Source organism: Plectropomus leopardus, chromosome 7, assembly GCF_026936395.1.
Source record: "Plectropomus leopardus strain MGB_pleo_1.0 chromosome 7, ASM2693639v1, whole genome shotgun sequence".
NCBI classification, from domain to species: domain Eukaryota; kingdom Metazoa; phylum Chordata; class Actinopteri; order Perciformes; family Serranidae; genus Plectropomus; species Plectropomus leopardus.
Genome location: NC_142182.1, coordinates 8,019,343 through 8,047,050, shown reverse-complemented (window position 1 = coordinate 8,047,050; position 27,708 = coordinate 8,019,343). Strand labels below are relative to the sequence as shown.

At 39.5% G+C, this 27,708-nt stretch overlaps 1 protein-coding gene across 2 annotated transcripts in view; it reads right to left on the bottom strand.

Moving 5' to 3' along the window:
* spon1b (spondin 1b) overlaps positions 1-27,708 on the bottom strand; it is a 92,139-nt gene that overhangs the window by 22,940 nt on the left and 41,491 nt on the right. For both annotated transcript variants that reach the window (XM_042495899.2, XM_042495900.2), the window contains exon 7: positions 549-613. In XM_042495899.2, coding sequence (XP_042351833.2) covers positions 549-613 — 65 coding nt within the window. The remainder of the gene's footprint in view (positions 1-548; positions 614-27,708) is intronic.

Sequence of the window (27,708 nt, the reverse complement as noted above, 5' to 3'; positions counted from 1 at the left end):
AGGAATGCACAGGATGCTTTTCAACAGAAAAAAAGACATATTGTTTTATATTTTGAGCCTCCAAAATATAAACTTTTCATGAGCAGAGAAAATCAGTCTTGTTTCAGCTCAGCCATCAGACTAGAACGTTTTATAGACCCAAGGTTATACAATTTCCTTAACCGACAGAGAGGCGTGTAATCCGTCAACTGAAGGTTTTCAGCCACAGAAACTTACAATATAATGAACTTTGTGAAACACAATGCTGCTGCTGAAATGGCAAAGTGTCCATTTAATTTCTTCTTTTTAGTTATCAGAATTGTGACCAAATAACAATATTAATAATAATAGTAATAATAATACCCTGGCACCTACACAAACACCAACAATACACAATGTACTAATTCCTCAGCAGAAATGGATGCTAACTCCTCAAGTTTGACCTTTGCTATTTCACAATTTCCTGTTTTTATTATTATTTTTTTAAATTACAAATCTGATTTTTCCAGTCATATCTGAAGCAGAAGTACCTGTTCCCTGTAGTGAAAGTGACACTGAGTGATACTTACAGGTTGAGCGGCTGCCATGCCGGCCACTGAGCCTTAGTTTTAATGACAGTCAGCACTTCATCCCCCTGTAAAGAGAGAGAGACAAAGAGAGAGAGAGAGAGAGAGATACATGAAGCAATTTGTCACTAAATGGATGACTACAGAGGAAAAGAAAGAAACATTGACAGAGAAAAGGCCGAAATTGACAAATTGACATGACTGAGGGTGAGTACTCTCATTCAAGGACAGCAAAGTGTGTTCCACTTTCCAAAGGCTTAAGAGCCTCTTATCAGTCTCTTATCAGGACAAAATGGCTCTGTGCTGTATGATAATAGCTGTCTGTTATTCTAGTGGGAAACAGCACTCTGCACAGCGGCCATCACGCTCTATAGTCTCTGTAGCATCACGACCATTTTATGCACTGCACAACACATTATCCATAATAATGCATCGGACGTAATTATTAAGCCAAAAGCAGGAAGACAAATGATGGATTTAGTGCGGCGCAGCAGTTGATTAGAGTGGAATTGGAAAGTCCATATGTGCCCTTTCTGGTTTAATGAGCCTTTATTGTGTTTTCTCCACTTCTCCATCTTTTTGTCTCTTTCTTTTTCAAACACACACATATGCACAGTAATCTGCAAACACACAAAAACACACAACAGCTTCAGTTGGGATATGGCAAAAAAAAAAAAAAATCCTTTTTTCTGGTTGAATGAAGGTTCCACAGTTGCCTTGAAAGCCTCCCCTCTTCCCTGGGGCACTGTGGAGAAAACAAGTGTGTGTGTGAGAGTGTGTGTCTGTTAGTGGGTGTCTGCATGTGTGGATGAAAACAAGTTTACAAGTCAGTGCCCATCCTTCTCTTCATAGCAGCCCGGGGCTCTGCGGCCTCACCGGCCTCACGCCTCACTCCACCCTCTCACAAACACACAAAAGCACACACACACACAAAGATTGATACAGGTTGACACCCATAGGCAGAAATGCATATGCATATAGACGGACAGCGGGACAGAAACACACAAACTGGCACAGAATCAATAAAGACAGACAAATATATAGACGAACCAATGAGCCACGGACGGAAATCATCACAGTGGCAGGCAGAGAGGGGCAACCCTCGAAGTTGGATTTTCTGGTTAAAGTTTATTTTCACAAACCTCAGTTCATGATGTGATTTCACATCTTCCTTTAGACTGTGTGCTTGAGTGCTTACATGCTGCAAGCTATGGCTTTAGAACATTAGAGCAATTAGGAGTAAAATAAGTATTTCCAAGAACTTATTCATTTATTTTATTACCGAGCTGTCGCTAGATGACAGTATTTGTCATTTGTTCAAATGTCTAAAATGACCCAGCTTCATGTTTCCATCTTAAGTTATTAAAGATTCAAAAATGTCTTAGGGAGGAGGTCAGCTGGTTCAATAAAGCATGAAACTGAGACTGTTGGCCACCTGTTTTCTGCCAGTAGTCATAGTAGTTTATATTGGATCAAAAGACACATGTCGCTCTTAATTTTGGAATTACATTTATTGTATATATTTTGGAATTGCACCTTACTGTTATTATTATCTTAGACTTCTACATTTTGTGCCCTTCCCACTAAAGGAGGCAGGTTGGGGTGATGGATTGGTCAATACTCTCCCTGGATATGTGTGTTCAGAACCGTGTGAACTTTGAGTGATTTTAAGGTACTTCCTCTCCATGTTTCTTTTGTTAAACCTAACGACAGTAACTTGCCTAAACCTAACCTCCGTATCATTCGTAGGGAGCTAGTTTGTATAATATCACTCGAACTGTTGTGCATTTATTTTCATAGGATATAATATGACAGGTTCTACGAGTATACTTCTGTTCTATTCTATGCATTTGCTGTTACACAGTAGAAACCAGGACATCAGTATCCATCAACACAACATTCCACACAACAACAAAATTAAGTAATTTTGGTGAGCATGTCAAAATACTGAATTATAGGCACAGTAAGACACTTAACCACAGCTGCTCATGTTTTTTGGACCTCGGTAGCTCAAATGCAAGAAAACCACTGATTACACATCTCCCACTTGCTAGATAAACACGTCGAAGGTAATTCTTTTCATCGTTCCCTCCACCATCTGCCATCACTAGAGAGTCTTCACACTTTGGTTCAATTTTGGCAAAAAAAGCACCCTATTCCTTTGATACAGTCCAGCACATTTTATTGCAGCCCTCAGCTGGAGTCAGGTAATACAAACTGCTTTGCGGAGGCCAGCAGGAGATGCAAATCTTTCTGTAATGGTCTTGTTTGTTCGCGGTAATTATCGTAATGGCACAAAATGACTGTGATTCACCATTGCTTAAATGCACATTACATTTTCATGAATGTTTTCAAGGAGAAGAGAAAGATTGGGGGTGGGGGCTGGAGTTAAGCAAGAACAGAAAAGAGGAGGATATACTGAAGAAAAGAAACGGCAAGCATGGGTACACAAAGACAAGGAGGAGAGGAGAGGAGAGGAGAGGAGGAGGAGAGGAGAGGGGAGGGGAGGAGAGGAGAGGAGAGGAGAGGAGAGGAGAGGGGAGGGGAGGAGAGGAGAGGGGAGACAGATCAAAGTTGAAATGAAGAAATGAAGACAGAGGAGAAAGGGACTGAGGTGAATTGGAGAAGTAACAAGAGAGGAGAGAGGAAACAAAAATGCACTGAAAGAAAAAAGTAAAATTGGAAAAAATAGAGAGAGAGAGAGAGAGAGAGAGAGAGAGAGAGAGAGAGAGAGAGAGACAACTAAAATGAGACCGTTTGACACCTGCTGTCTTTTATGTTTTGTCAGACAGTACAGCAGCAGGTGAATCAGCAGTGAAAACGAAGGGGAACGAGCCGCAAACACCTGATAAAGAAATTCCAAACATTAGTAAGTGACATTGCCGGCCAACACTCAGGCAAATGTTGCTGATTTGAAGGCCTGAGTAAAAGAGCGCTGTGACTCACTGTGCAGCATCTGAGCCACGGTCAACCTGATGGTCTACGTTCTAGACCATCAGGTTGATGGAAGGAGAAATGTGTAAACGTAAGAGAGTCTAAGACAGAGGGATAGAAAGATGCAGAGACCAAAAAAAAAAACAACAACAAACAGATGAAAACCAACCCGAGCGCACAGCTGGGCTTTTAACTGATACGTTTTTGCAAATAAATTTCAAATTAATGTTCAATGGAAATGGCAAAGGCTGATTAAATATTTTTTATCATCATAGACAAAGAAACCTAGCACAGCTTATTCAACTGCTGATTAAGAAATTATGAGATAAGCAGTGATTTAAATGCTTTTGTTAAAACAAACATGAGCAAATTGGCTTGATATCTTTTAAAAAACATGGGGAGAAGTTACAGGTTACAAGAGAATTACCTGAAATTGAGCAAAATAGAGAAAAAAAAACCCCAAACCCCAAAATGTAAAAAATAAATATACAGACAAAATAGTTAACAATAATTGTAAAAATAGTAATTATAAATGTAGTTCTTTGTGCATTTTTTTGTATTATTTTGAAAGAATTAATTTTTTAAAAGTAATTTTCAGGTCATTTTCTTTTTCTAATTTCCTGCAATTTGTTGGGTATCTCTTGCTAAGTTTGTTATTGCCTTTTACGGTATGTTATCAAAAGAAATAAAACCAATTTTCTCAGGTTTCAAGGTTCAAGGTGTCAGAACATAATAATAATAATAATAATAATAATACTAATAATAATAATACTAATAATAATAATAATTCATTGTGTTTGGTGGTGATTTATGATTGCAAATGCTATATTTGCATGACAAAAGCATCCCAATGTTGCTTTGTGTGTGATATTTCTCGAATTTGGGGTACATTTTCCCTCACAGCTGGATAGAAATATACTTGCGTGAACAGGCCAGAAGAAGAAAACAAAGACGGCCTGCATCATTCCTTCCCAAATCCCCTCAATGGTCTCAGTTCTGCCCACTTATCGCTGGCTCACTTTGGAATGAAGTTTGGCCTGGAGGGACTCTACGTGCGGCAGCGTGAGGCTCTGTATTGTCCTTCCACAGTCAGTCTAATAATGGAAAATGAGCCTGGGGACTCAGGGAAAAGGTGTCTAATAAAAAAATCAACACTGCACTAATGCAATTACAATTGCATAGGGGCTGCAGAACAGACGGGCGACTGGACCACTATGTTGTTACTCATTCGGGTAAAATTCACAACTGAGATCAAATTGGAGGAACACACACAGACATACTTTATCTATGCATATGTAAATGCTCACTTACACTCGTGCAACACTGAGAACACACACGTGGTTTCATCTAAAGGTGACTACATCATAAAACCACCTGTCCTTGAGGAAATAAATTGTATTTCCCCTCATCTAGCAAGATGTCTTCAGTCATTTGTCAAATATTACTTCACAAACACACACACAACAATATCAGCTCAGCGGGTTATTTTTCAACCACCTGTGACATGGAGACGAAGCCAAGAGCCATGCTGTATCATCTGTCCAATTACGTTGTAATTTACTTGTCCCTCAAGCTAGCCGCTGTAATTGTACTGTACAAAATAACAACCTGTGTTCCCCTGTAGCAAAACCGTAAATAGATTTGAAATAAACAAAAGCCTGCATTTTCTTTCCCCTAAAGGCTTGCTAGTTGCAAAGCACAATTCAGTATCTAATGATGTAGCATTTAATGTTTTTTTCTTTTATTTTTTTTCATTCCAAGGCATCTGATTAACCCTGACATTAAAAAGCTTGTCATTTGAAATCTTTCTAATTCTTGTTCAAACTTGATAATTCAGCACTGCTTCCCCTGGGGATATGAGTGTGTTCATTCCTGTCTCCCATCATGGCTCATATTCCAGCCATTTGTGTAAAATTTTAATATGTCACATTAAACACAAACTTAGAGCTCCAGTGTTCAAAACAATGCAGCACCGCAAACCATTAGAACCAACTTTTTATTAGTCTTTGACGACTGTGTTTCCATTTGTAATGATGGCAGCAACGGCGCTGCTGGCAGAGGTAGTTGGGATATCAGGATGTAAAAACATGGTGTTTTATTGGATGTAGCCAATTAAAGTCCTGGAGGTTGTGTAGAAGAAGAATTCCCTGGTGGTATAGGATTTATAGATATCTGCTGCAACAGCAAAAAACACTGTTTTTAAAACCCAATACTCATTAAAGCCCCTGAAAACTTGTTTCTACTCTTAAGTGTTAAGTTTTTCTCCGTGGCATTAAGTATTCATAGGTTAGGGAGGAAGTGGAGGGCACAGGAGGCAGTTGACCATAAGCTGATTCATGGCCTTGGTATAGTGTGCTGGTTAGAGGGGTAGCTTTCTGAAACCTTGAGACAGCCCAAGACACTGGAAATAAAGGGACAGTGTCCACTCAGGTGCTCTTTGGGTGCACTTTTTTAAACCTCCTTAGGTGCTTGCTACCTGACAAAACATTTAGGTTCACTAAATTGATGGGGAGGAGAAGCCACATAACATAGGTCACAGGTTTCCCTGCTAATCAGGAGCTATTGGATGCACCTGTGATGTTCTCCCTCAGCTGCTGGCAGTCAGCCTGGCTGGGAGACTTTTTAGGGAGGTTGTGTTTTTGCTGCTCAGTTGGTTGTGTGTCTCCAGAGACAAAACACCTTCAGTTGGCTTTCTGTGTTTTTTTTGGTTTATTTCCTTGAGTGCAAATCTGAGTTGAGTGTGTGTTGGAGGTGTGATTCTTCTTTTGGCCATTCATCTTGTTTCACCCTTAGTCAGTTTATTAAAGGTTCCACAGTCAAACACTTTTGAAGCTTATCCAGCTTGTGTGGGGTCAGACTGATCAAGTCTGTATCAAACAAGGCAAAGGCAGCATAATGGAGAGTTATTTTGTACTAGCATTGAGGGATCTCTGTGGAAAAAAATGCTTTTGATTTTCAAGTGTTGCTAAATCCAGCCGGATGTAAGGAGGTTTAGCCTGATTCAAACCACAGAGGGCCACAGACTTAACACGTGTAGAAATCATCGCTGATATCAAGCTGATTGAGAATTTTTTATTTTTTTAGGGCCTTTGAAAATCTTTTTGTGTTTTGTACACGTGTTGACATATTCCTGCAACCATTTCTTATGCATTCTGTTCGTGTTTTATGATGGTTGTCACAGCCACAATACTGTATGTGCACCTCTTTTTGTGCACCCTGCTGTCTGCGTCTCTGTGACACAATGATTTTGTGTGTGTGTGTGTGTGTTACCATGAGCATTTTCTCCAAGATATTATAACCTGGGGGCTTGGTAATCCATCACACCAGTGCCAGGTGTAATATGTGACACATTCACCTGAGGAAACACTGTCACATTAGTCAGCATGGATCACTGTCACGCTTCACCCTGGCAAACCTCCCTCTTCTGTTTGTTACAAAGAACCAAACAGCTGCAATTAATAACGGTGTTAGGAGGTTTTTACACCGTGGATGCATCAGGCCCAGAAGTAGTGGTGCAGGCCGTGAATATTTTTATTTATGTGAGGAAAAATCTGAGCAAAAGCACACCCACAGATCATCCCATTTTAAAGTCCTCTTGCTGATATAACTTGGTGATTTGTTTATCTGTTTACCGAGCCATTTAACTTTGAGGTAGTTTGGGAAAATGGATGACTCTACTGAGTGAGCAAAGAAGTCATTTTCATCAGTAATGTAATGTTAAAAAGAGGAAAATAGCTTATGACAGATGAGAAAACACAAGAAAAAAAATCTTTCAAGCTGAGATATGAAATTAGATGTTGTCATTAGAATGAAAATAAATCAACAGGCATGAAAGAAGTTTTTGAAAACTGAGCTTTTGATATAGAAGAAATGTGGAAGCTTCGGCAGAAAGCCTTTTGAATTGGCATTTGAAGTGGATCTGGAAATGAAGATGACGTTTTAAAGACTGCTATCCGGCCGACCGCAGCCACTCATCCAAGACACCTCAAAGGCTTTTAGACCAGGCGCTCAATTTTAAATCTGAAACATCGTTATCGTCGAGATCTTCCAGATGTTTTGAAAGAGGAGTTGGAGAGAAAAGGGAAGAAGACAGTAGGGGGTGGATAGTTTTCTTAACCTGTGTAATTTACTGCCATGTCTTGTGTAATAAGGTACTTATGCCATTAGGGGGCTTCTTGTCCAATCTGTCCATTTCTCTGCCCTGCTGTGTGTGATTTAGAGCTGGTGGTGACTGATTTCTTGCCATACCTCTGTAATCACTCAAGTCAGGTAGACCTTTGATTATTTGGCCCCATTGTCCAGTCGTTGTAGAAAAGAAAGGTCATGCATTTCTGTCAAGGATGCAATGTCGCCTTTACTATAGCAGACTACAGATTCTGCAGTCTGTCCTTAGCTGTAATTTGAAGGCAAAAGTCATTATGTGCTCAACTGAGAACTGATTCTTCGCCTGTGGCAGCTGAGGTAATGATTCTGAAATTGCTTCTGGCAGATCATTTTGTGTTATACTATAGTAGACAGGCTGATCGAAAAAAACCTCCATGTGAAAAAATACAAACCAAAGAAAAAGATCTGATGACTTTATGGTAAAATGGCTCTTTCATAGGGAAGCACGATATTGTTTTTTTGTTGATATCCAATATCTCGATATTTTCTGACTCATTTTGGCCGATTTCCGATATATATATACATATTTTTACAACTCACTGCTGAAAACATCAAGTTTCTCTTGTAGTGGAATTAACATATTGCTCCTAATATTCTCTGGATAAAACAAGAATGTTAAATTAAGTTACGTGTAAAACATGCTAAATTTGTTTTGATGTAAAACATTAAATCATGCCATTTTAACAGGCTTGGATGATGCTCTCCCTGAAACAATCCTGTCAATATGCAAAACCTATTTCAACTAATTAAAGTCACATAATTCAAGTGTCATAAAATATTCATATTGGGCCCATGCCGATACGGTACTTTAAAACACTGGTCATGAATCCTCCAGATCTGCTGCACTTTAAAGTTTGCCCGAAAAAGAAGGCTATTTATGCCCGTTTTAATTATAGCATATAACCTATCACAAATAAACAGTTCATTTCAATGTCTGTTCATATTATAACGTATATGCAGCCTGGTCTCATTCCAAACTTGTCAAACAGCTCTGCTCTGTCAGTGCTTTTGGCGTAAGGGCGCAACGCCAAAAGGCACCTTTTGCATCATCTGTAATGTGCCGTTATTCTACGTCGGCAAACGGCTGGATGGCACCTACCGCATCCACCCGAGACACGCCACAGGTGCATCACTTGAGAACATGCATGGAATTCATCAGGACGGTGTCAGGTTGTAATGTTACCAGTAGCAATGTAATATAAGGAACATGAAGGTACCTATAGGGCTGATTGGTCTCACAAACCCAGACTTTGATGTCAGAGTTGGGTGTTCGCTTCCCGTTTGAATGTGATGTTTTTTCCACAACTTATCATGTGCTTCCTTCCCTAATTCTAACCATCCGTGACTTTATCATTGCCCAAGTCCAAACCCTGAACCTGGTGGGTCGAGTCAGGCCAGACTGGAATTTCAACTGGGATGGTTTCACGCCAATTTCCTGTTGTTTTCTTTTCTGCTTTATGGACCTTATAGTCTGTGCCATGTCATGAATAATGCATAAGCTGTGTCACCATCAACCCATTATAACTAATGAAAGTGTTGAGATTTAGAATTAGATTAAAAGTGACGAAACATTACAATTAGGGGGTCATTTGCTCACATACCGTACACAAACTTTAGTGCTCTGCAGGAGACGCATGAAACTGGCAGTTCTCCTGCATAAATACCAAGAGTTACTTAAGAGAAAATGAGAGAGAGAGACAAGCGGGCTGCAGGGTGATTTGCTTGGCCGTGTTTGCCTCTGCTTGCCCAGCAGTGGGAGAGATGTGCGTAATATGAGCGGTGATCATCATCTGCGCGCTGCATTGCTGTGGTCCACCGTGCGTCTCAAAGATGAAGATGCACAGAGGGGCCCAGCCCGCTCTGCCAAAGCTGTCGTGTGTGAGATGCAGAGGCAGCGACAGACTCAAATAATGGAAGGAGGAGAAGTGCTGGGGGGAAACATGTCAGCCCTTAGTTTTGTAAGAGATGCTGAAAATATTTGTTGAAGAATGTTTTATAATGATGAAATTACTGTTTACGTGAATGGAATTTCGGTGGGTTGTTGCATGTTTTAATGTTTTCTGTGTGAGTGTGAGAGCATTTTGTAAACAAAATGTTTCATTTTTAGAAAGAGACATTCAGTTTAGGTCTGTGTATAAACTGTGTTTAAAAAGTAACCTAAGAGGATGGATGTGTTAAAGCAAATGAAAAAAAAAACTTCTTAAAAAAAAAAAGTAAAAAAAAAACAAAAACACTGTCATTTTCTACACTTTTTGATTGGAAGCATCAGTTAGAAGTCTGGAGCGATTTCTCTTGGAATCCACCAATTTATCAATGCAACAAGGTCAGAAAACATTGACCTTCACAGAAACCAGCCTGCTTTTTTTTCTTCAAATCAGCGAGTGACTTTTTATTATTGACTGACTGACACCAGCCTGCTGCAGCTGCCCTGCTGGTGTGGAATAGAAAACTACCAACAGTCAGGGTCATACTAGAGTCTACAACTCAAGGCATGTTACACAAAACTATAAAAAAGTAATTTAAAAAACTTTCTAGAAAAAGAAAAAACGCAGCTATTTATGTAAGCAACATGCATCAGCCAGAAAGACATCGTGGAGCGAGGAAGGAAAGGCGGCTAAGGTCACAAAGTTGGAAAAAGAAAAGAGCACCAAAGAAAAACAAAAAGCACAAGTATGGGTGTCAGAGAAAAAAAAAAGTGGTGTGGTGATGGCAGAAGGAAGCAGGGTCAGGAGGGAGTGTGAGAAGTAGAGTTTTGTGGAGAGGAGAGCAGAGAAAAGGAAGGAGAGGGAGGTCAGGGTGGGAGTGAAAGTCCAGTAATTGCTTTGACCTTGAGCTGAGCCGAGGTGTAACTCAGTCAAAGCGAGTGATGAATTCCATGCCCTGGGCTCTGTCGCGGGAATAAAGTCACTGCTCGCAGGGATTTTTGTTTATGACCACTTGGAAAAAAACACAGAGCGAGGACAAAGAAAGTCCTGGTGGGCAGGTTTCACAGCCACCCAGGGAAACTGTTAAATGGAAAAGGTGGACTGGAGGGGATGCTTAAAGGCGAGAGAAGCAAGGGAGACTGCCGTCAAAATATCTGTAGCACATCTGGGGCAGATGGACTGTTTGACCTGTCAGACTGATGATGTTTATGACCACTGATAGACTGAACAGTGGGAAAAGACTTGAGAGAAGCACTCACACTACTCTCCTTTGTGCTCCTCTCGGGTACAGCCGCTCCGGAGTTTTCCAGCAAAGAATACATTAACAGGTTTTTCCTGCTCATTAAACTTTCATGAGGCTTATAGCCGCTACAGGAAAAATATGTCATTCTGAAATGGCTCGCACTATGTAACATAGTGTATGAAAAATGATCTTTTAAGAGCCTTGCTATTGTTCATACTTCTTCAGTGGTAGAAGAAGTTTGGATCCTTGAATTAAATATTTCATTGGTTAAGAGATCAATATCTCATTGGTGTTTATTCACAAGTTTAATCAAAATTGTAATTAACAAAACAAAAAAACACCACCAGTTACAATATATGTATATATATATATATATATATATATATATATATATATATATCATGGCTAACTTAATTGGCGTAACATCTGTGTGGTCATTAAAAATAGTGTTAGTGTAATGTTATTATTTCAAGGCTATAGGCCTGAGCACTCGCAGCCTTTGAGCCGGGTTGTAACAAGTGAGGGCTCGTTCGGTAACTTACGTGCACCATGTTGGTATGATGAAGTCCAGACTTTGTGCATATTTGGCCTTATTTGGTTGTGTTGCAACCTCATGTGCCAACTGAGGCCTTGTCCATTCTGTTAAGTTTTATTGTGCCTTTGTGGCAGGCACATGCCTGATTGAACCTGCTGATTCGGTGATTTGGTTCAGCTGTGCGCTAGTTTAGACGTGTCCACTGTGGTCTCTGCTTTTGCTCTGATTTGCTGGGAGACATGGACGAGTTTGGTAAGTTTGCCATTTTGGATTTATGCAAGCAGCTGTGTTGTAAAGCGAGTCACTGTTTAAACCCTGAGTGCTGTGTTTGTGTAACCAAGCTGTGTTTGCTGATGATTTGTTTGTGGCCCATTTTTCATGATCAGAGTATATCATCGCTGTTCTGTCCCAGCTAGGTCGTATGGAGTTTCCCCTTTGGGTTAGGTCATTTCTGTTTTTTGGTAGTGTTTTTGCGACATGGTTAGTGTCAGTTGCTTACAGGCAAATGCCTCTGGAGCACATCTGCAGGATTTTGTGAGGCTGCCTGCTTGTAGGTTGCTTTACAAGCCTGCTTTTCAGTAGATAAACACCTGAAGACACATGAAGACCAGGGGTGAGTTTTTGTAAGTTTTGGTCAGGCACTTAGGGGGTGGCTCTGTAATTGATGTTTTGGCTCTGAATTGGGGCTGTTTGAGCTCAGCATAAAAACTGTAATCTGATTTTGTTGTATGGTTTGGGCAGTTTATTTAAGTTTTTGTCAGTCATGGCTCGAGTGCAGGGCTTTTGAGAGTTCCAGTGGTGGATTTAAAAGAGTGCAGACGGAGGAATTAAGGGTTTTCAAAGGTTTGGTTCCCCGTGAATCAGGAGAACCTTAAGGAGGTCTGGCACTCTATGTTTGCAAGTTTGGAACAACCTAATGAACTAACGAATCATCCTGCCGCATCATGGACGCTTCACAGGTTCTATCTGGTCGGATTGTCGAGTAATGCTGCCTGTTCACGTATCGGGCGGATGCAGGAGGTGCCGTCCTGCTGTCCATCGGCACATAATAACACCGTGACCAGTTTTGTCCGGCTGCGTTCTCAACTCACGCCGTCCAGCAGCATTTCATGTGCACATGAAAGGTGCCTTTTAGTGTCACACACAAAGCACTGACAGTGGCACTATTTTAGGAGTTTGGAATGAGAACAGGCTGTGGGGGCAGCGTAGCGTAGGTCAAGCAAGATATTACCGTAGGAGACGATTAGGACATTTAAAAAATGGTGAAATGGAATGAATTGACAATATAGTGAAAAAAATCCCAGTCCACATGTCTCTGTGTATTTGTTGACCTCACAGATCACCACAATCTACAACACTGCCAGATTTGTTGTTGTCTGAAACTTTTGACTCCGCCCTCTAGTGCCATCTATTGGTTGAATCTATATTATCATAAGGAATGCATGGAGGTTTGAAGGCAATGACGTTTACTTTTGAAACGGACTTATCTCTTTTTATATGAAACAGGAGTATAAATGAGCCCTTTAGTCTGAATATTTGCAAGCGCTCTTTTGAGTCTCATGCGTAGGCTACTCCTGCAGCTTGTTAAGCAATCTACAGATTCAGCGCTGCCAACACTGAAACATTTCCACCTATGCATTTCCAAAATGATCCACAGAAAAACCCTGACTAAGCTGACACAAATAGAGTTGCATTGTCCTGTCATGGTGCAACTGCAGTTACAACTTCTACTTGAGTTGTGTGGTCCTCCCCACTACACGTCTCTCTCGGGAACCAGCGGTAATTATCTTGTCACAGGGCTAGACTGGTGTGTCGAACACAACTGATTACACAGAGGCTCATTGGAGCAAAATATAACTGGCTGCAGTTCCCCTAATGAAGAGAGATGTGAGTCGGTGTCAAGCAGCTGTCACGCAGTAAATGCCAACCCACATGTCAGCGCTGACACAGGCACTGAGGCTGAGATGGGGGCCCCTGATTACACCTTATCATCCAATATCCGGCGTTTAGGTGTTAAACAACGATGGAGTGACAAGGATAACACGGAGTAGAGGAATACAAGGAGGGAATGGAGGGAGAAAGAAAGGACAGCAGGGACAGAGGGCAGCATAGACAGATAATAGGAAACTCTGTGTGTGTCTGTGTGTATTTTGTGTCTTCTGAGACTGAACACGGTGCATGCAAGCAAATACCACTCATGTCAAGTATAGGTCTGTAAGTTGGATGGCTTCCTCATCACAGTACGGAGCTTGCCACAGTCATAATTGGTGGTTAAATTATTTTTAGCCATGCTGGGCTGAAATATCTCTCGACTAGAAAAAGTGCACAAAGAAAATCTCTGCACGGCTGCCAAGCAGCTGCTCGGGATGATCGTGGCCACTCTAAACAATTAATTCCAACAGACGGAGTGCAGTTCATTTCGTAAGCTAATAAAAGTCAAGTCTTGTCTATTTTGACAGATGCACGGCGTGCTGCACAGAGTGGATTGAGTGGATTGAGTTTTGTCTGTGCACAACATAGAACAACAAATAAAACAGACCAAAGGAAAAAAAAGAATCCCTTTTAAACTACTACAAATAATACAAATATTAACGAAAAAATTACAAAATCTGAAAGTCTATAAAATCATGCAAAATGCTCCTGGTGTAGTATGACGATGTGTGGCTGTTTCCTTACAGTCAAGATGGCGGCAAAGATAAGAAAAGCAATTGACTTATTCGTCTCGTATCATGCCTAACTTTGGCTGCTTCTAACATTCAGCAATGGAATGAATCTGCACAAGCTCCTGTTCAAAATGAAGGATTTTTTTTCTGCTCACAGTAGTCTCTGAGAAATAAATCAGCTTTTTACTTGGAGATTACTACATTTTGATCTGTTACTTTTAAACCTCCCTTAGGAGAAATAAGTAGCAAAAGAATAAATCAGCAGGAAGCTTCTCAGAGGTTTCTCAACTCTGAGAAAAAGATTTAAAAAACACCCACAAAATTTGGACAACTTTTCTTTTGGATCCTTCAGTTATCTCAAGAGCTGATTATTTACAGATAAATAAAGATAACTGCAGTGAGAGAGTAAAAAGAACATTTTTTAACATCTTTAGCTAGGATCGAGCTGAGACAAGAGGAAGGGAATTTCTCAGAAGCTGCATTTAAGGTCAAAATCTCATATTGATGTTATATTGAGCTCAGTTATGTCTGGGAGAAACAGGCTGGACAAAGAAGAGATTTGATTTTGAATTTCCCTTGGAGAGAAAAAACTTTTTTTATGGATGTCAGTTTTTGAGCCAAGACAAACTGTGTCCTGTAACAAACGATAAGACTTGTTTGTTTTAAGCTGAGCCGATTTCCGGAAAACTTGCAGTCCATATTAGCCAATTAAGAGGAGTGAGGTGTCAATCGTCAATGACGTTATAAAACAGTTAATAAAATAGGTTTTTAACAATTGTGAATCATTGCCACCATGAGAGATCCTTGAGTATACAGTCAAAAATATGCACTTAAAATATTAGGCTAATTGGACCAGTAGTTTGTGGGATTGGCAGCACCTGGTTGTGATAATAAATTAACTACTATTAACTTGTCAAAGCCTTAATTATTCCAACCATTAGTCTTGCTAGCTTGTAAGTTAGACATAACTTGCATGTAACTTGATTGCAATCAACATATTGATACTAAAAACCTGTGCAGTTCTGAAAATAAAGTAAACCAGTCGTAGGTGAAGGTGTACACTCGGGTGAACACGGCTGTACATTTTTCTGACAGGTTTGGCTGAGCGACCAACACACACAGCAGCAAATGAGGTGAAGTGCAGAACTTCTCACGCTTCACTTGGGATTTAACTCTGAACCAAGGAGAGAATGAGGAGGTTGAAAAGGTTGAAATTATGATATTGTAAACAGGGAGGGAGGCAAGAACAGCTGGGAAGGGAGGAAAGGACTGATAGCAAAAAGGAGGATATGAAAAAAATGTGCAGAAGAATGGAGCAGAAGTATTAATATCACAAAAAAGTATGAAGAATATGAATGAAATGTGCCAAAGAAGGAATGTGTGTTGGTAACAAAATAATCGCACAGTTTACCATACGTCGTGCCGCTGACGTGCTGGGGATTAAAGCTTCGGTCCACACGAAAGAAGCAGCCTCATTATCAAGCTCCCAACATATTGTTACCTAGTAGGCATGTGAGGCTAACAAGCTACTGTGCGTCCCCTATTTGCTGTCAGTCAGGAGTGTATTTCTGTGACTAACTAACTGCAGGAGAACTGATCTTACCATCACTGTCTCTGTGCGCGCAAAAGCCCAAACACACCCCTTTTGATCAAAACTTAATCTTTCCTCTCCACTCTAATGAGATACAATGGAAACGAATAATTAGGATGAAAATCTATGGCGGGAAGCGTAGTAATAGCTTCAAAAAAGTCTTTTCATTATCCCGAAACTGGAAGACAGACTCGGATCTCGCCTGAGGGCAGCAGCTTGGGAGATAATTGGGGATTCATGATGTGATTGTGATTATTGATGAGAGAGGAGAGGGGATGGTTGGCCGCTGTTAATCCTGACCCGCCTCCAACAGAGCTGCCGCTGACACAAACAACAGGTGTGGACTTGCATCTTAGTGTTCATCCAGGCTTTTAATGAATACAAATTCCCAATTAGGAGAGGATAGAGGCACAAATGCACAAACACACATAAACACAGGCGCTGCAGATGCATACATATAAAGTGACAGCTGGAGAAGTGAAATAGTGTTCCCTATGGAAACACTGAGGAATGTGCTGGATTAGAAAAAGAGGGAGTGAAGGTATGCAATTATTTCTCTGCAGGATCAATATTTACCACGTAAAATACAGATAATAACCATGTGGGGGTGCAGATATAATTTCAAGACTGGAGGAGACACAATGAAACTGCATGAATGCTGACATTAAACATTTGCTCTCGACCTTGGAAACACACAAAGCAATCTCACCACAGGGTCTATTTAGTATGTGCTGGAACTCTCTCTGGTATTGTTCAGTCACATGCCCTGATGTCAAGGATTTATATACATTTTTTTCTGAACATTTTAGAATGAGGGCTTTAGAAGTTTACATTGCAAGCTCATACTACTGCTGACAAACACTTCCACCATATGCTGTATTTATATCAAATCAAGCAAATAACACATTAAGATGAACTTGGAAATTGTACTTTCTATACCGTACCATACCCTTGAGGTATCGACCAAAATAACAATAACAGTCCCAAGTAGTATTACAATATTACAATTACATTTCTAGTCAAATTATTTTAGCAGGTTCTCATCCCACTTTGTCACATGGTGCTGTTCTGTCAGTGACCTTCCTACTTGTGATGTTTTAGGTATCTTTTATATTAGTTGTTTATGGATGCCATTACAGTGATGTCAACAAATGCACATGTGATGGGATGATGCAGAATGATCCCTATGTTTACACAACAGCGTGGACTGTCGGCATGGTTAGGTTTAGGCAAGAGAGGCACATGGTGAGGTGTAGAAAACAAAACACACATTCATATGGGAAACAAACTCTGGACTCCTGCACCGGAGTCAGCGTTTTGTAGGTCCCATCCACAACCCCTCCCATCTGCCCTATAAGAGCACTCACACTCCTTACATTATGTGGTTACCGGCAGCGATATTACCTGACACTGTCCACCCAAAGTGTGAACATTTTCTATGAGGGAAGGAAAAAGAAAAGCAGTAAATCCTCACATTGGTTAATGTTAATTCTATTTTTGCCAGACAAATGACTTCAATAATTAATCGATTATCAGAATAGCTCATTTCAGCTCTACTCTCCATTAAATATTAGTCCAACAAAAATGTGAAACTCTACAATAATTACTTTTTATTAATGCGCTATCCCTATTTAATCACATTATTTGGTTGACCTGATCAGACTTTCACAATAAAAAAAACCCATTAAATCCACCAAACACCTGCTGCTTCTTATAAACCTTATAACTATGAGTGCACGGTGATAACTGATATCCAAAGCAATGGAATCAGGCAAGAAATGTCTCAGCTTTTCAAGAATTGCAAGGTTACAAAGCTTTTCAAAGGTATTAACACCTGAAGCAGAACACCAACGATTTAAGTGACAGCTGAGTTCACTTCATGAGCAAATGCAAGTTTGACGACTACTTTTATTCCAATGTTAAAAAACGCAGACGACAGACTTCAGGCTCCAGCTCATAGGTTTTTAACACATCTCCTTTCATTTTGGCAATGTCTTTACTATCTGACAGCCTTACTGCAGAATATGCTTTTTAAGTTTTACCGGTAAAAACGCAGTGAAGCATTAGAGTGCGCTTAGTGTCTGGCCAATTACGTGTATCTGCCACTCGCTCAGACAAGGAGAAAAATGTGTCAGGGTCTTTCTCGCTGGCAACAACCTTGAAGTTGTGCCTATGTCAGTGTAAGATTCATCAGGGCCCACACTTTCTCTACCGCTGCCTAAATCACTTTGTTTGTTCGAGTTATTGTGTGACTCTAATGAAATTTAAGTAACCCTTTTAATCCGTAGGGCCCGCTTTAATATTATACACACTCATATCACTCTGCGCTCAAAATGACAAAATGCAATGTTCAAAATCAAGCTTTTAAAAATAAACATTAATTTGATTTTCTACTTTCATTGAGTTTATTTCTTTAACCAACATCAGTCCTAAATGTAAGTATTAAATATTCATTTATTTTTCAGAAATGTAACCCTTTAAATGCCAGGTTTTGTCATGATGCAACTATGTTTTTGGATGAAAAAAATCAACAAAAAAAAAACAAAACACAAAAATTAATTTATTTTCTATATACTATATGCAAAGCAGATTTTTTTTTATTTTTTATAAAAAAATTTAATTATTTTAATGATTAATTTTCATGATATGTCGATGATTTGCAGTAACATTGGTAGTACATATGCCAAATATGGTAAAAATGACATCATCAGGTGGAAAATAGTAAAAATGACAGATTCCAAGGCAAAGGCCAGAATGACACGAACAAATAATACAATGCATGCTTTTATGCTTTGATGGCTGCGGGATCAAAAATAGCTGTTTGAATGGGGTTCAGTGGGGCATTTTTGTGCAATTAACAGTATGAATGTAGCAATTTTGTTTCCACTGTGTATTTTAGACTTATTGTAAGAGCTGAGCTGGAAATTCCAAGACTAAACACAAATACACAATTCTGCCAAATGTATGGTATATGCATGAACACAGTCAAAATTCGCACAAAATGAAGAATGAAGAGCACATGAAATGTGCCAAACAGTCCCTAAGGGTCAAAACAGCCGCTCCTGTGTTCAGTGATGTTTAATCACTGTTTTCTTTAAGAATGGCTTCAGTTTGCCATCACTGTATGACATTCGTTCATTCTCTCCCCAAACCTGTCTCAGTTCAAATCACTCATCAAAAACCTGTTTAAAACTGCTTTTAACATTTGATTAATATCATATGAATTGTAATGTTGTGTGTATTTTATTGTAATTTAATAAATTCTGTTTTACGATCTTTTTTACTTCTGTGAAGTGTCTTTGAGTTTCTTGAAATGCGCCCTATAAATAAAAATTATTATTATTATTATTATTATTGAAGAAACTCATCTACCACAGAAGCCAGTATCAAAACCTGTAACTGTGGTCCACCAACTTTTTACAAAAAAGGTGGGACCCACATAAAATGTAGGCAGTTACAGTCCGCAGCCCTAACGTAACAAACAAACGCACCTTTTTTTGTGGTCACTTCATCATCAGACTAGCAACTTTTCTAAAAATTCTGTGCCCTTTGTTCTCCTTCTCTCTCGTCTTCAACTTTTTCCATTTTCTCTTTTCAGCCCAGCTTAGGCAAAATCCCCTTACCACGCTTCCATCCTAAAAAAAGAACCAAAACCCTGACAGAGAAGTAAAATGACCAAACAAAATAAAACCAAGTAAGACATTGCCAAGGACAAGACAAGCCCCACGGTGCCGGGCAGCCTAACAAACTGTCTCGCTACAGCCTCAATCTCCTCCATTGATTTGCTGACAGGGGATCTTTAGCTGCGAGTAAAAACGATCCATTCTGGACAACACTTTCTGTCAGTACCATGCATTTTGAAATACCTTATTAAACATTTACGACTGGGCAAGAGTTATTACAACCGCAATTCTATTAATCTAATTCATCACTTATACATCACTGGTTTATCCGTTTGGCTCGGCCGTCGCGTTATCTTTACAGACAGACTTTCAATGTGGCCTTTAAAAAAACATCAATTTATAAGATCAGTGTGGTCACATATATTCAAAAAAGAACATCATGACTGCTAATGTTTGATAATTCAACAGACAGCTGATGTGTCACGCAAACCATTAAGGAATTATAATAGAGCCAGCCGTCATCTGAACAGTGAAGAGGAGATGGCACAACAGAGACGGTGAAAGCAAAATATCCTCAGTGCATCTGAGCGTTAAGCCGAGCATAAAGTCTAACTATAAAGTGAGGAGTTAAAGTCTTTCAGCATTCGATGAAAGAAAGACAGAGGCATGAGATGTGCTGTGAGAGATGTCGTCATGCTGTAATTGAGTTGTAAACCCTCTTGGTCCACTGTTACCAACAACCTGCTGTAAAATCCTATTTGGATTACACATTAATCTGCCAAAGGGATAAATATATATTTCTCCCATGTAGTCTTATAGGATACTGCTCTAAAATACCCTTTGGAAGCTCCATATGGCAGTAAGAGGAAACTGATAACCAACAAGTTTCAATTTCAAACCTCTGAGTGTTGATGTCTATAACTGAGCATTAATGTCTACCATCCAAGCTGATGTGTGCTGCTTTACACCAAAGGCGATGAAGGAGAAAAATATCTCATGTCAGTGAATCCAGCTGTCTCTGGAGTGCTGCTCAGCGCTGTTTACAACAGTCTGCATTCGACTTTTCAAGTTTGGATATGTTCCTTTCTCTGGGGGCAGAAAGGTCCATACCAGACACCAGATTTCAATTTGGGCAAAGAGAGAGCATGTTACAGAAAAAACAAGAGTCTACAGCCATCGTAGCGACTTGATGAGGCTGAAATTAGGCAATGTGGTGCTTTGAGTTAAATGACAACATCTGAAACAGAGGTTGACAGATTATTGGCCTGGACGATTTTTGGGACCGATATTTGGCATTTTGCCAATTATCTGTATCGGCGTTTTATTTGAATAATTGTTGCTAAAATTAATTAACTATGAAATTGAGACAGAAAGAGCAGAGCTGAATGAAAAGTTAAACAAAATATATATTAAAGATCCCAAAAAACTCAAAGGTGGAGCGGAATACAAGGCCAGAGAAAAAGAAAAAATCTCGATGTTGCACGACGTTTTAAGATGACACGTTTTTCCAAAATAACATTACCGCTGATGATGTCAGTGCCACTCAAAATCCTGCTGGCTGCTGAAGTGATAACACTGACAGTCTGCCGGACAGATGAGCAGAAGCAGGCTGACGTTCGGTGGAGAGCAGCAGTTAGATGGGGGGAGGCTGCTGCTGAGGACCAGCAACATGACAACCACGGGTTTGCAGGCACAAAAAATATTTCACAATGTCCATTTCAACTGATTTCATCATTACAATACATTTATGAAAAAAGACCATTTTAATGATGGTAAACATGTTAAATTTAAAAAGAAATCCCAAGACTCCCTTAAAAATCGAAGCATTTTGTGAGTTGTTGAGTTAGGTGGAAACTTTATAAACTTTGTGAAATGCTGTCTACAATCAGATTGTATTTAATTGTGCCTTGTAAATTTGTCAAACCCAATACATTAAGTTACTTCTTTCTTTGTGTAAAAACATTGTCACTATGTCAAAGCTTGTTACAGTATCACTGAGGATTATCAGCTGCTCAGATATGTGCCGCGCATGCAATTATTTCTTACTCGGTATAATTTGTTTCCAGCCTGTATTGCTTTCATTTTCATGCAGACGCCATGAACAGAACACAAGGTATCATCAGTGACTCCTTCAGCCGTCTCACTTCTTATACCTTATGCATGAAAACAACAATGCGCTTCAGGCTTTTTCAAAACACTTAAGCATAATATCTCATGACCTGGTCATCATGATGTGATTACAGTCATTAAAATTGGGCTCTTTGTAAGAAAAGCTACATTTCTGCTCCCACAATCACTGCTCCTTCTGTATATTCTGTGTGGTTGAGATACATATGAATCAATTTCGAGTCATTGTGCTGTTGCCTTTGGTGTTTCTGTACTGTAACTCCCGTGGAGATAAAGGTGAATGTATGTCTGGGTTAATATTCGGTTGGCATTAATTGTACACATATTTTTAAAGCTTATTTTAATGTATTGTTTTTTTTGTATTGTCCCTTTTTTCTTTGCAAAAAAATGCTTATTACTAAAAAGCAAGACCAATTTTCTCAGTGCTTCATTCATTCATTACGAAAGGTCTTTAAATCCATAACTCTAATCCCTCTTGCTTTTCACCGCACAGCAGGCAGCCTCCACACCACTTTTACATTTGCTTCGTTCTCCCATTAAAGTAGCTATCAAATGTCCAATAACTGCAACGCAACACAATAAATGTTTGCTATTACTATTATGTCAGACACCTTCAGAAACGCACAGCATTGATGGTGGTGTCAGATCAAGGATGCTGTGTGTTTACTTAATGACCAGTTGAAAAATTGCAATTCTCTTAAAGAAAAAAACAAACAAACAAAAAAAACCCAAAAGACTTTCTACCTTACAAAGAAGCCATATGGAGAGAGTTCAGTCTGTGTCAACACATTAACACACCTACACATTTGCTGGATTCAGTTTTCTTCCATTTGAAGTGGAGAATTCAGCAAAAACAAAAGTCATATTTTTCTGCTTCTAATTAACCAGCAGGGCCATGAGATGTTTGTGTCTTCAGTCTTATAAACGCACTTAGTTACACAACAATATAGAGATCTGTGATAGCAACAATTTCTGTATTGAGTAACCTCCTTCATTTTTCATTTCACACAATTTTCATTTTCATGCAAAATACATGGGCTTGAGAAGCTGCTATGTCGCACTTGACCCTCACTCACCATGTCAAGTCTCCTTAGTGACGGAAAATAACAAAATATAAGCCAAACTCCTTTGGCAATGAAAGTGAGCGGTACAAATGTGACGCAGTGGGGCTGATTACCGGTTACTCATTTGCTCATAGATGTCAGATGTTGGTATTTCTTTTATATAAGACAGTAATTCTGGTCATTAAGGATGTGAATTATCTCCCATAGCACAAATTTGAAAGTCTGATTTTTGAAGAACAACTTGAGCGGCAGTGCCCACTAGTCACAGGATATTGTTATAAACCGAACCTTTGGGAAAAGATGATTTAACCTGAAGTGGTCCTTCAAGAAAAAAAAGTCAACGTGTTAGCTTGTTAGAAAAAGCACTTTTTTTACTTCCTGAGGGTAGGTGGAAGGGGGTGGTATCTGGTCAGGCTTTCAGATCTCGAGTATCTTTCTGAGAGGCTTATCAAACGTGAAAGCAGCAGAACAAAAATTGGTAAAATTGGACTTGGTCGACAGAACAAACAAAGCTACCCAAATAGACAGCATGTTCCAATGGGGAACTGAACTGTGTAACTGAAAGTTGAAAGGAAAAGTGGTGAAAGAAACACCACAAACACAAGACAACAATTCCTCTCCCCCCATGATAATGTAACACTATGGTGATATTTTCCCGGTAATGGAATCGTTGTTCCATTGATTTGCCAGTTCAAACAGAGAGACTGAAAGGAAATGAGACAAAGTTGACGGATGTGGTGCCTTTAAGAGAACTTACAGAGCTGAACAAAGTTCAGAAGGCCACTATCAGGCCTTAGTTTTCATGCACAGGGCTTTATAGAGAGGGACCAAAGGATTAAACATGTCACTTGCTAGGTTGGCAACATGCTCATTGCTAACCGAGATCAGAAAAACAAATATATAAGTATGGGCTAGACTCGACAAAACAAGAACAAAACCATAGCCCATTTGCACACTGGTCCAGAGAAATGTAATTTCACTCCACAGTGTGTGTTTTTACAGATGTGAATGAAATGACAATTAATAGACTTGAACTTGAAAGCCCAATCCAAAATCTCAAAGTAAAAGATAATAGCCTTCGATAGGGCATCAATTTCCACACTTAATTGCCATAAATGTCCCTGAAATCAAGGTGTTTTGAGCTTTTGTCTTTAAATCTTTATGAATTTAATTTTAGCTATTTTTTTTTTTACATACATTTTCATGTGCTTTACTTATCGGCATGATGCTTGGACAAAAGGTCTTCACCTCAGTTTATGCTACTTATACTCGAAATGAGTCTGTTCCCATCATCTTTCCATTGACGGCAGATGCAATTGTGCTAAAAATCCCGTTTAGACATTTTTCCCAGTGACATGGCAGAGGATGATAAAATATCAAAAAATGCAGTCATTAATTGGTACTAGAAAGCGAAGGTGCAGAGCGCAAATAAAATAGAATAATCTATCAAACTAAAGAGGACGTATCTTGGCTGTCACTGTCTTCATCGTCCGCTTCATTCGTCCAGTTGTCTCCTCCTGAAACTTTCAGCCAATTAGAGCTAGTTGTGAAGCGCTGTCCGTCTGTCAGCCGCCAAAAGCTTTCAGAAAATCCCCCAGGACTGACTCTGTGAGCGTGATGTATCTGTGTGTGTGTGTGTGTGTGTGTGTGTGCATGCCCTATTGTCATCAGCTGCTCTCTGACTCAACTACCTCTCACTCTTTCACAGCGAGAACTCAAGATAGCACTACATATTACTACTCCCACGTGTGCACAAATCACAAAGATACACAGAGGAAAAGACACACGCACACACTCAGACACACACACAAAGCCAGCGCCGGGCTGAGCTGTCTCTCATTTTACACCCACCTCTCGCTCTTTCCGAGACAAGTGAAGTTACGTCCAAATATAGTGCAGCTGACAGCACCCTTCATTACAACCTGCTGTATGACCAGCTTGACAAATGCTGTCAAATCCCTGCGAGGCCCAATGAAGTGTATGCATAGCACAGACATACATGGGTGTGAAATACATAAAATGTGCAAAATAAAAATGTGCGAACTATATAAATAAACAAGCAAAGCATCTAGAGAGCAGCAGGATTGGGGTTAAAAGGGTAATATATTCCACTTGGTTTTTATCAAAGATGATATGTATCTGATTAAAAAGAAGATGCCTTGAGGCAGGGAGAAGTGCGAGGCATCAGGTTTGTGTAAGGCAACAGCACGAATTCATCAAGACAACCAAAAGATATTAGGATGAGAGTCTATTTCTGTTTTTATGATGAATAACAAGGACGTAATAAAAATAAAATTACTCCCCATGTTTCCATCAAAAAACGCTGTTGGCATCAGTGACGTTATTTATAAAGGCTTGCCAAGCTGCCTATCACTTCATATTTCCCAAAGGGATAATGTGATGTGACACACATGCTGCACACTCACAACATATAATTCTGTCCAACTCTGTCCGATTCTGTGTTCATAGTAGAGATTAATATGACAAGAACTGAAATAAAAAGTAACCTAAAAACACTCTATAATGGGACACACTTTAATTTTCATTGAAGAATCAGAACTAAACAATCATGTGAAAGATGAAGAAATGGAGAAACGATTCATGATTAATGTTGCAGTGCAGTCTTATTAGATGCCTCTGTGGAAGCACACATTGTATATTCTTGATTGGTCAAACAGTATCCTCTGCCTCAAGTTATGTCTTGGCAATTGGTGATGTCTGCTTGAGTTGTTGCACTGATCAACATTTTAGTGATTTCATGCATCTGCCCATAATTTTAGATGATGTTTATAGTTCTTGAAAAAAAGAAAAATAGCAAATTCAATGACTGAATGTATTCGAAATCCTAGTGAAAACGAAAATTTCTAATTTTTTTTTCAGAAATGTAAGCTTACCATAAAGTATCATTATCAAAAACTGCAAATGAAGTGCTGTGGTGTGCTTATAACAGACCTGAAGTGAACATTTGTACAATGCAATTACGTACAAATTCAATGCAATGATGCAAATGATGCAATATGATGGTCTGACTTAAATAAATGTATATTTTCACTGAACCACTAAAACTAAATCAAGTATATTTAAGAGTACGAATTTGCATATATGTGTATATCATCTGGTCAAAAAATGGAAATGTATCACATTTTAAATAGTGTTATTGTTTGCAGGCATTTTTCGTGGTGTAAATAAAAACTTAAGATTTGTGGAACAGCAGGAGGAGATGAAAAGAGTTTAACTCAGAGTGTAAAATGCAGATAAAGAGAGAAAAGGAGCTGTGTGGGGCCGAGTACTTCTCCCGTTCACTGCATACACGTCAAACAGCGACGCCGGCTAACTACCAAACCGAAGGAGAGAAAACTTCCCCGCTGAGGCATTTGGAGCAGAGCCACAAATGCATTTCTCTTTTGGACCAGTGTAGATGCTGTGACGGCTTGACAAAACATCTCTGGTAGCAGCGGCGGTTTGTGAACATGCACACAGAGACACACTAAGAGAGAAAGAAAGTAAATCAATTAGCATTACTTCCTTTGCTCTTAAGCTGACAGGTGTCATCCGTGTGAAAGGAATGGGAGGGAGACTTTGGAACGCCCTCGCAGCGCCAGTGTTTTCTTTCCCTCTTCAGTGGTGCGATCCGGACCTCCACGACAAGCAATAAAGATGTAGGGAATGGTTTATGTGTGTGTGTGTGTGTGTGTTTGCCTGTCTGTCTTTCTGTCTATCTGCAGCAATTTCCTGTGAAGTGTTTTGAGTAGAAAGATGAAAGTGAAGGATAGCTCTCTCTCCTTCGTCTCGTCCTCCACCCTTCTTAGACAATCTGTCTGAAATAAGGGCTTTCAAAACAGGGGAAAAAATAATAAAAACACAATAAGAGCAAAAAGAAAAAAGAGAGAAAGAATAGGAGAGGAAGAAAAATGAGACCGTCGAGAAAAGAGAAAAACTTATACGCACTTACAAGGGCATGAGCAAAAAAAAAATACATTTTGAGTATTTGTGAAAGCGATGTCAATTAGTAAGTCAGCGAGGTGTTTGGAGGAAACACAGGGATGGAAGAGGAAGGATGGACAAGAGCAATGCAGACAAAGAAGGAAAGAAAGGGTGAAGAAAGTTGACTAACGTTCTTAAAAAGTTAAAATTTAACAGATTTATGGATTCAATTCATGGAAGGATGAAAGAGAGGAAATGAATCAAATGAAAGAAGCATGAAATAAAACGGATGCCAGGAAGGAGGAAGGTGAGAAGGGTGGAAAGAAAAGGAGGAAGATGGGTGGCCTATGTTTGCTATCAGAAGGAAATATACATCATCTTAAGAGCAAGATGCAAAAAAGTTATACACAGAAAAAAATAGGTAGGAAGAAGGGGGGCATTAGTAAAGAGCAATAATACTGTAAGAAAACAGGGATGCAACGACTGTGAAAATCTGGGCTGATATCAGCAGGATGAGGGTTTCTGGAACAACTTCATTAAGGTGAAGAAGGGAGATAAATCAAGGGCGTAGAAACTCCAGCAACACTTGTAGTATTTAGAAGAACTTTATTGCAAGATGGGGTCCCTGAAACGTGTCGTTCTTGCACTAAAGTGTTGCTGGAGTTTCCAGTGTTTGAAAATTATAATTTGCCCAAAGCTGAAACCAATAGTTTTTTGTTTTTTTTTGGTTTATTTTGTTTATAATGCTATTTATTCCCCCTTTCTGACACAAAGATTAAGACAAAAACATCAGCCACTGCCATCCTCAATGCCATCTCATTTGCTGATAGCTGTCAACAAGGCGAATATCGGCCTATACTGATGTTCAGACGATAAATCGGTGCATCTGTTATTTATTTATTTTATTTTTTTATTTTATCTTTATTTAACCAGGTTGTACACACTGAGATTAAGAACCGCTTTTCCAAGGGGGACATGGCCAAAAAAAACATCTCTGGAAGAGAAGACTGAATAAATTTGACTGTAGAAACTAAACTGTAAAAAGCAGATGCACTTCCTGCCATCACCAATCTCCCCACTCACAGAGAAGGTCACAGTGACACATTTCTCCCAGTCAAACTTTTTGTCAAACTGAGACTTTGTAACAGAAAGAGGAGTCGCTTTGTACAGAGGAAAATATCAGCTGCAGCTTTTCCCCAGAGAGGCCTGATAGGTACTCGCCCAGGGCAATATATGGTCAGGCCTGCGGCTCAGGGCAATGTTTGGAAGAAAAAATCCACAGCTGTGTGTCCACCTGTCTTTATACTCCTGCCTCCTTTGTCTCCCTGCTTTAAAAGGAAAAGGTGAGCTACTGACTGACTGCTCCCTAC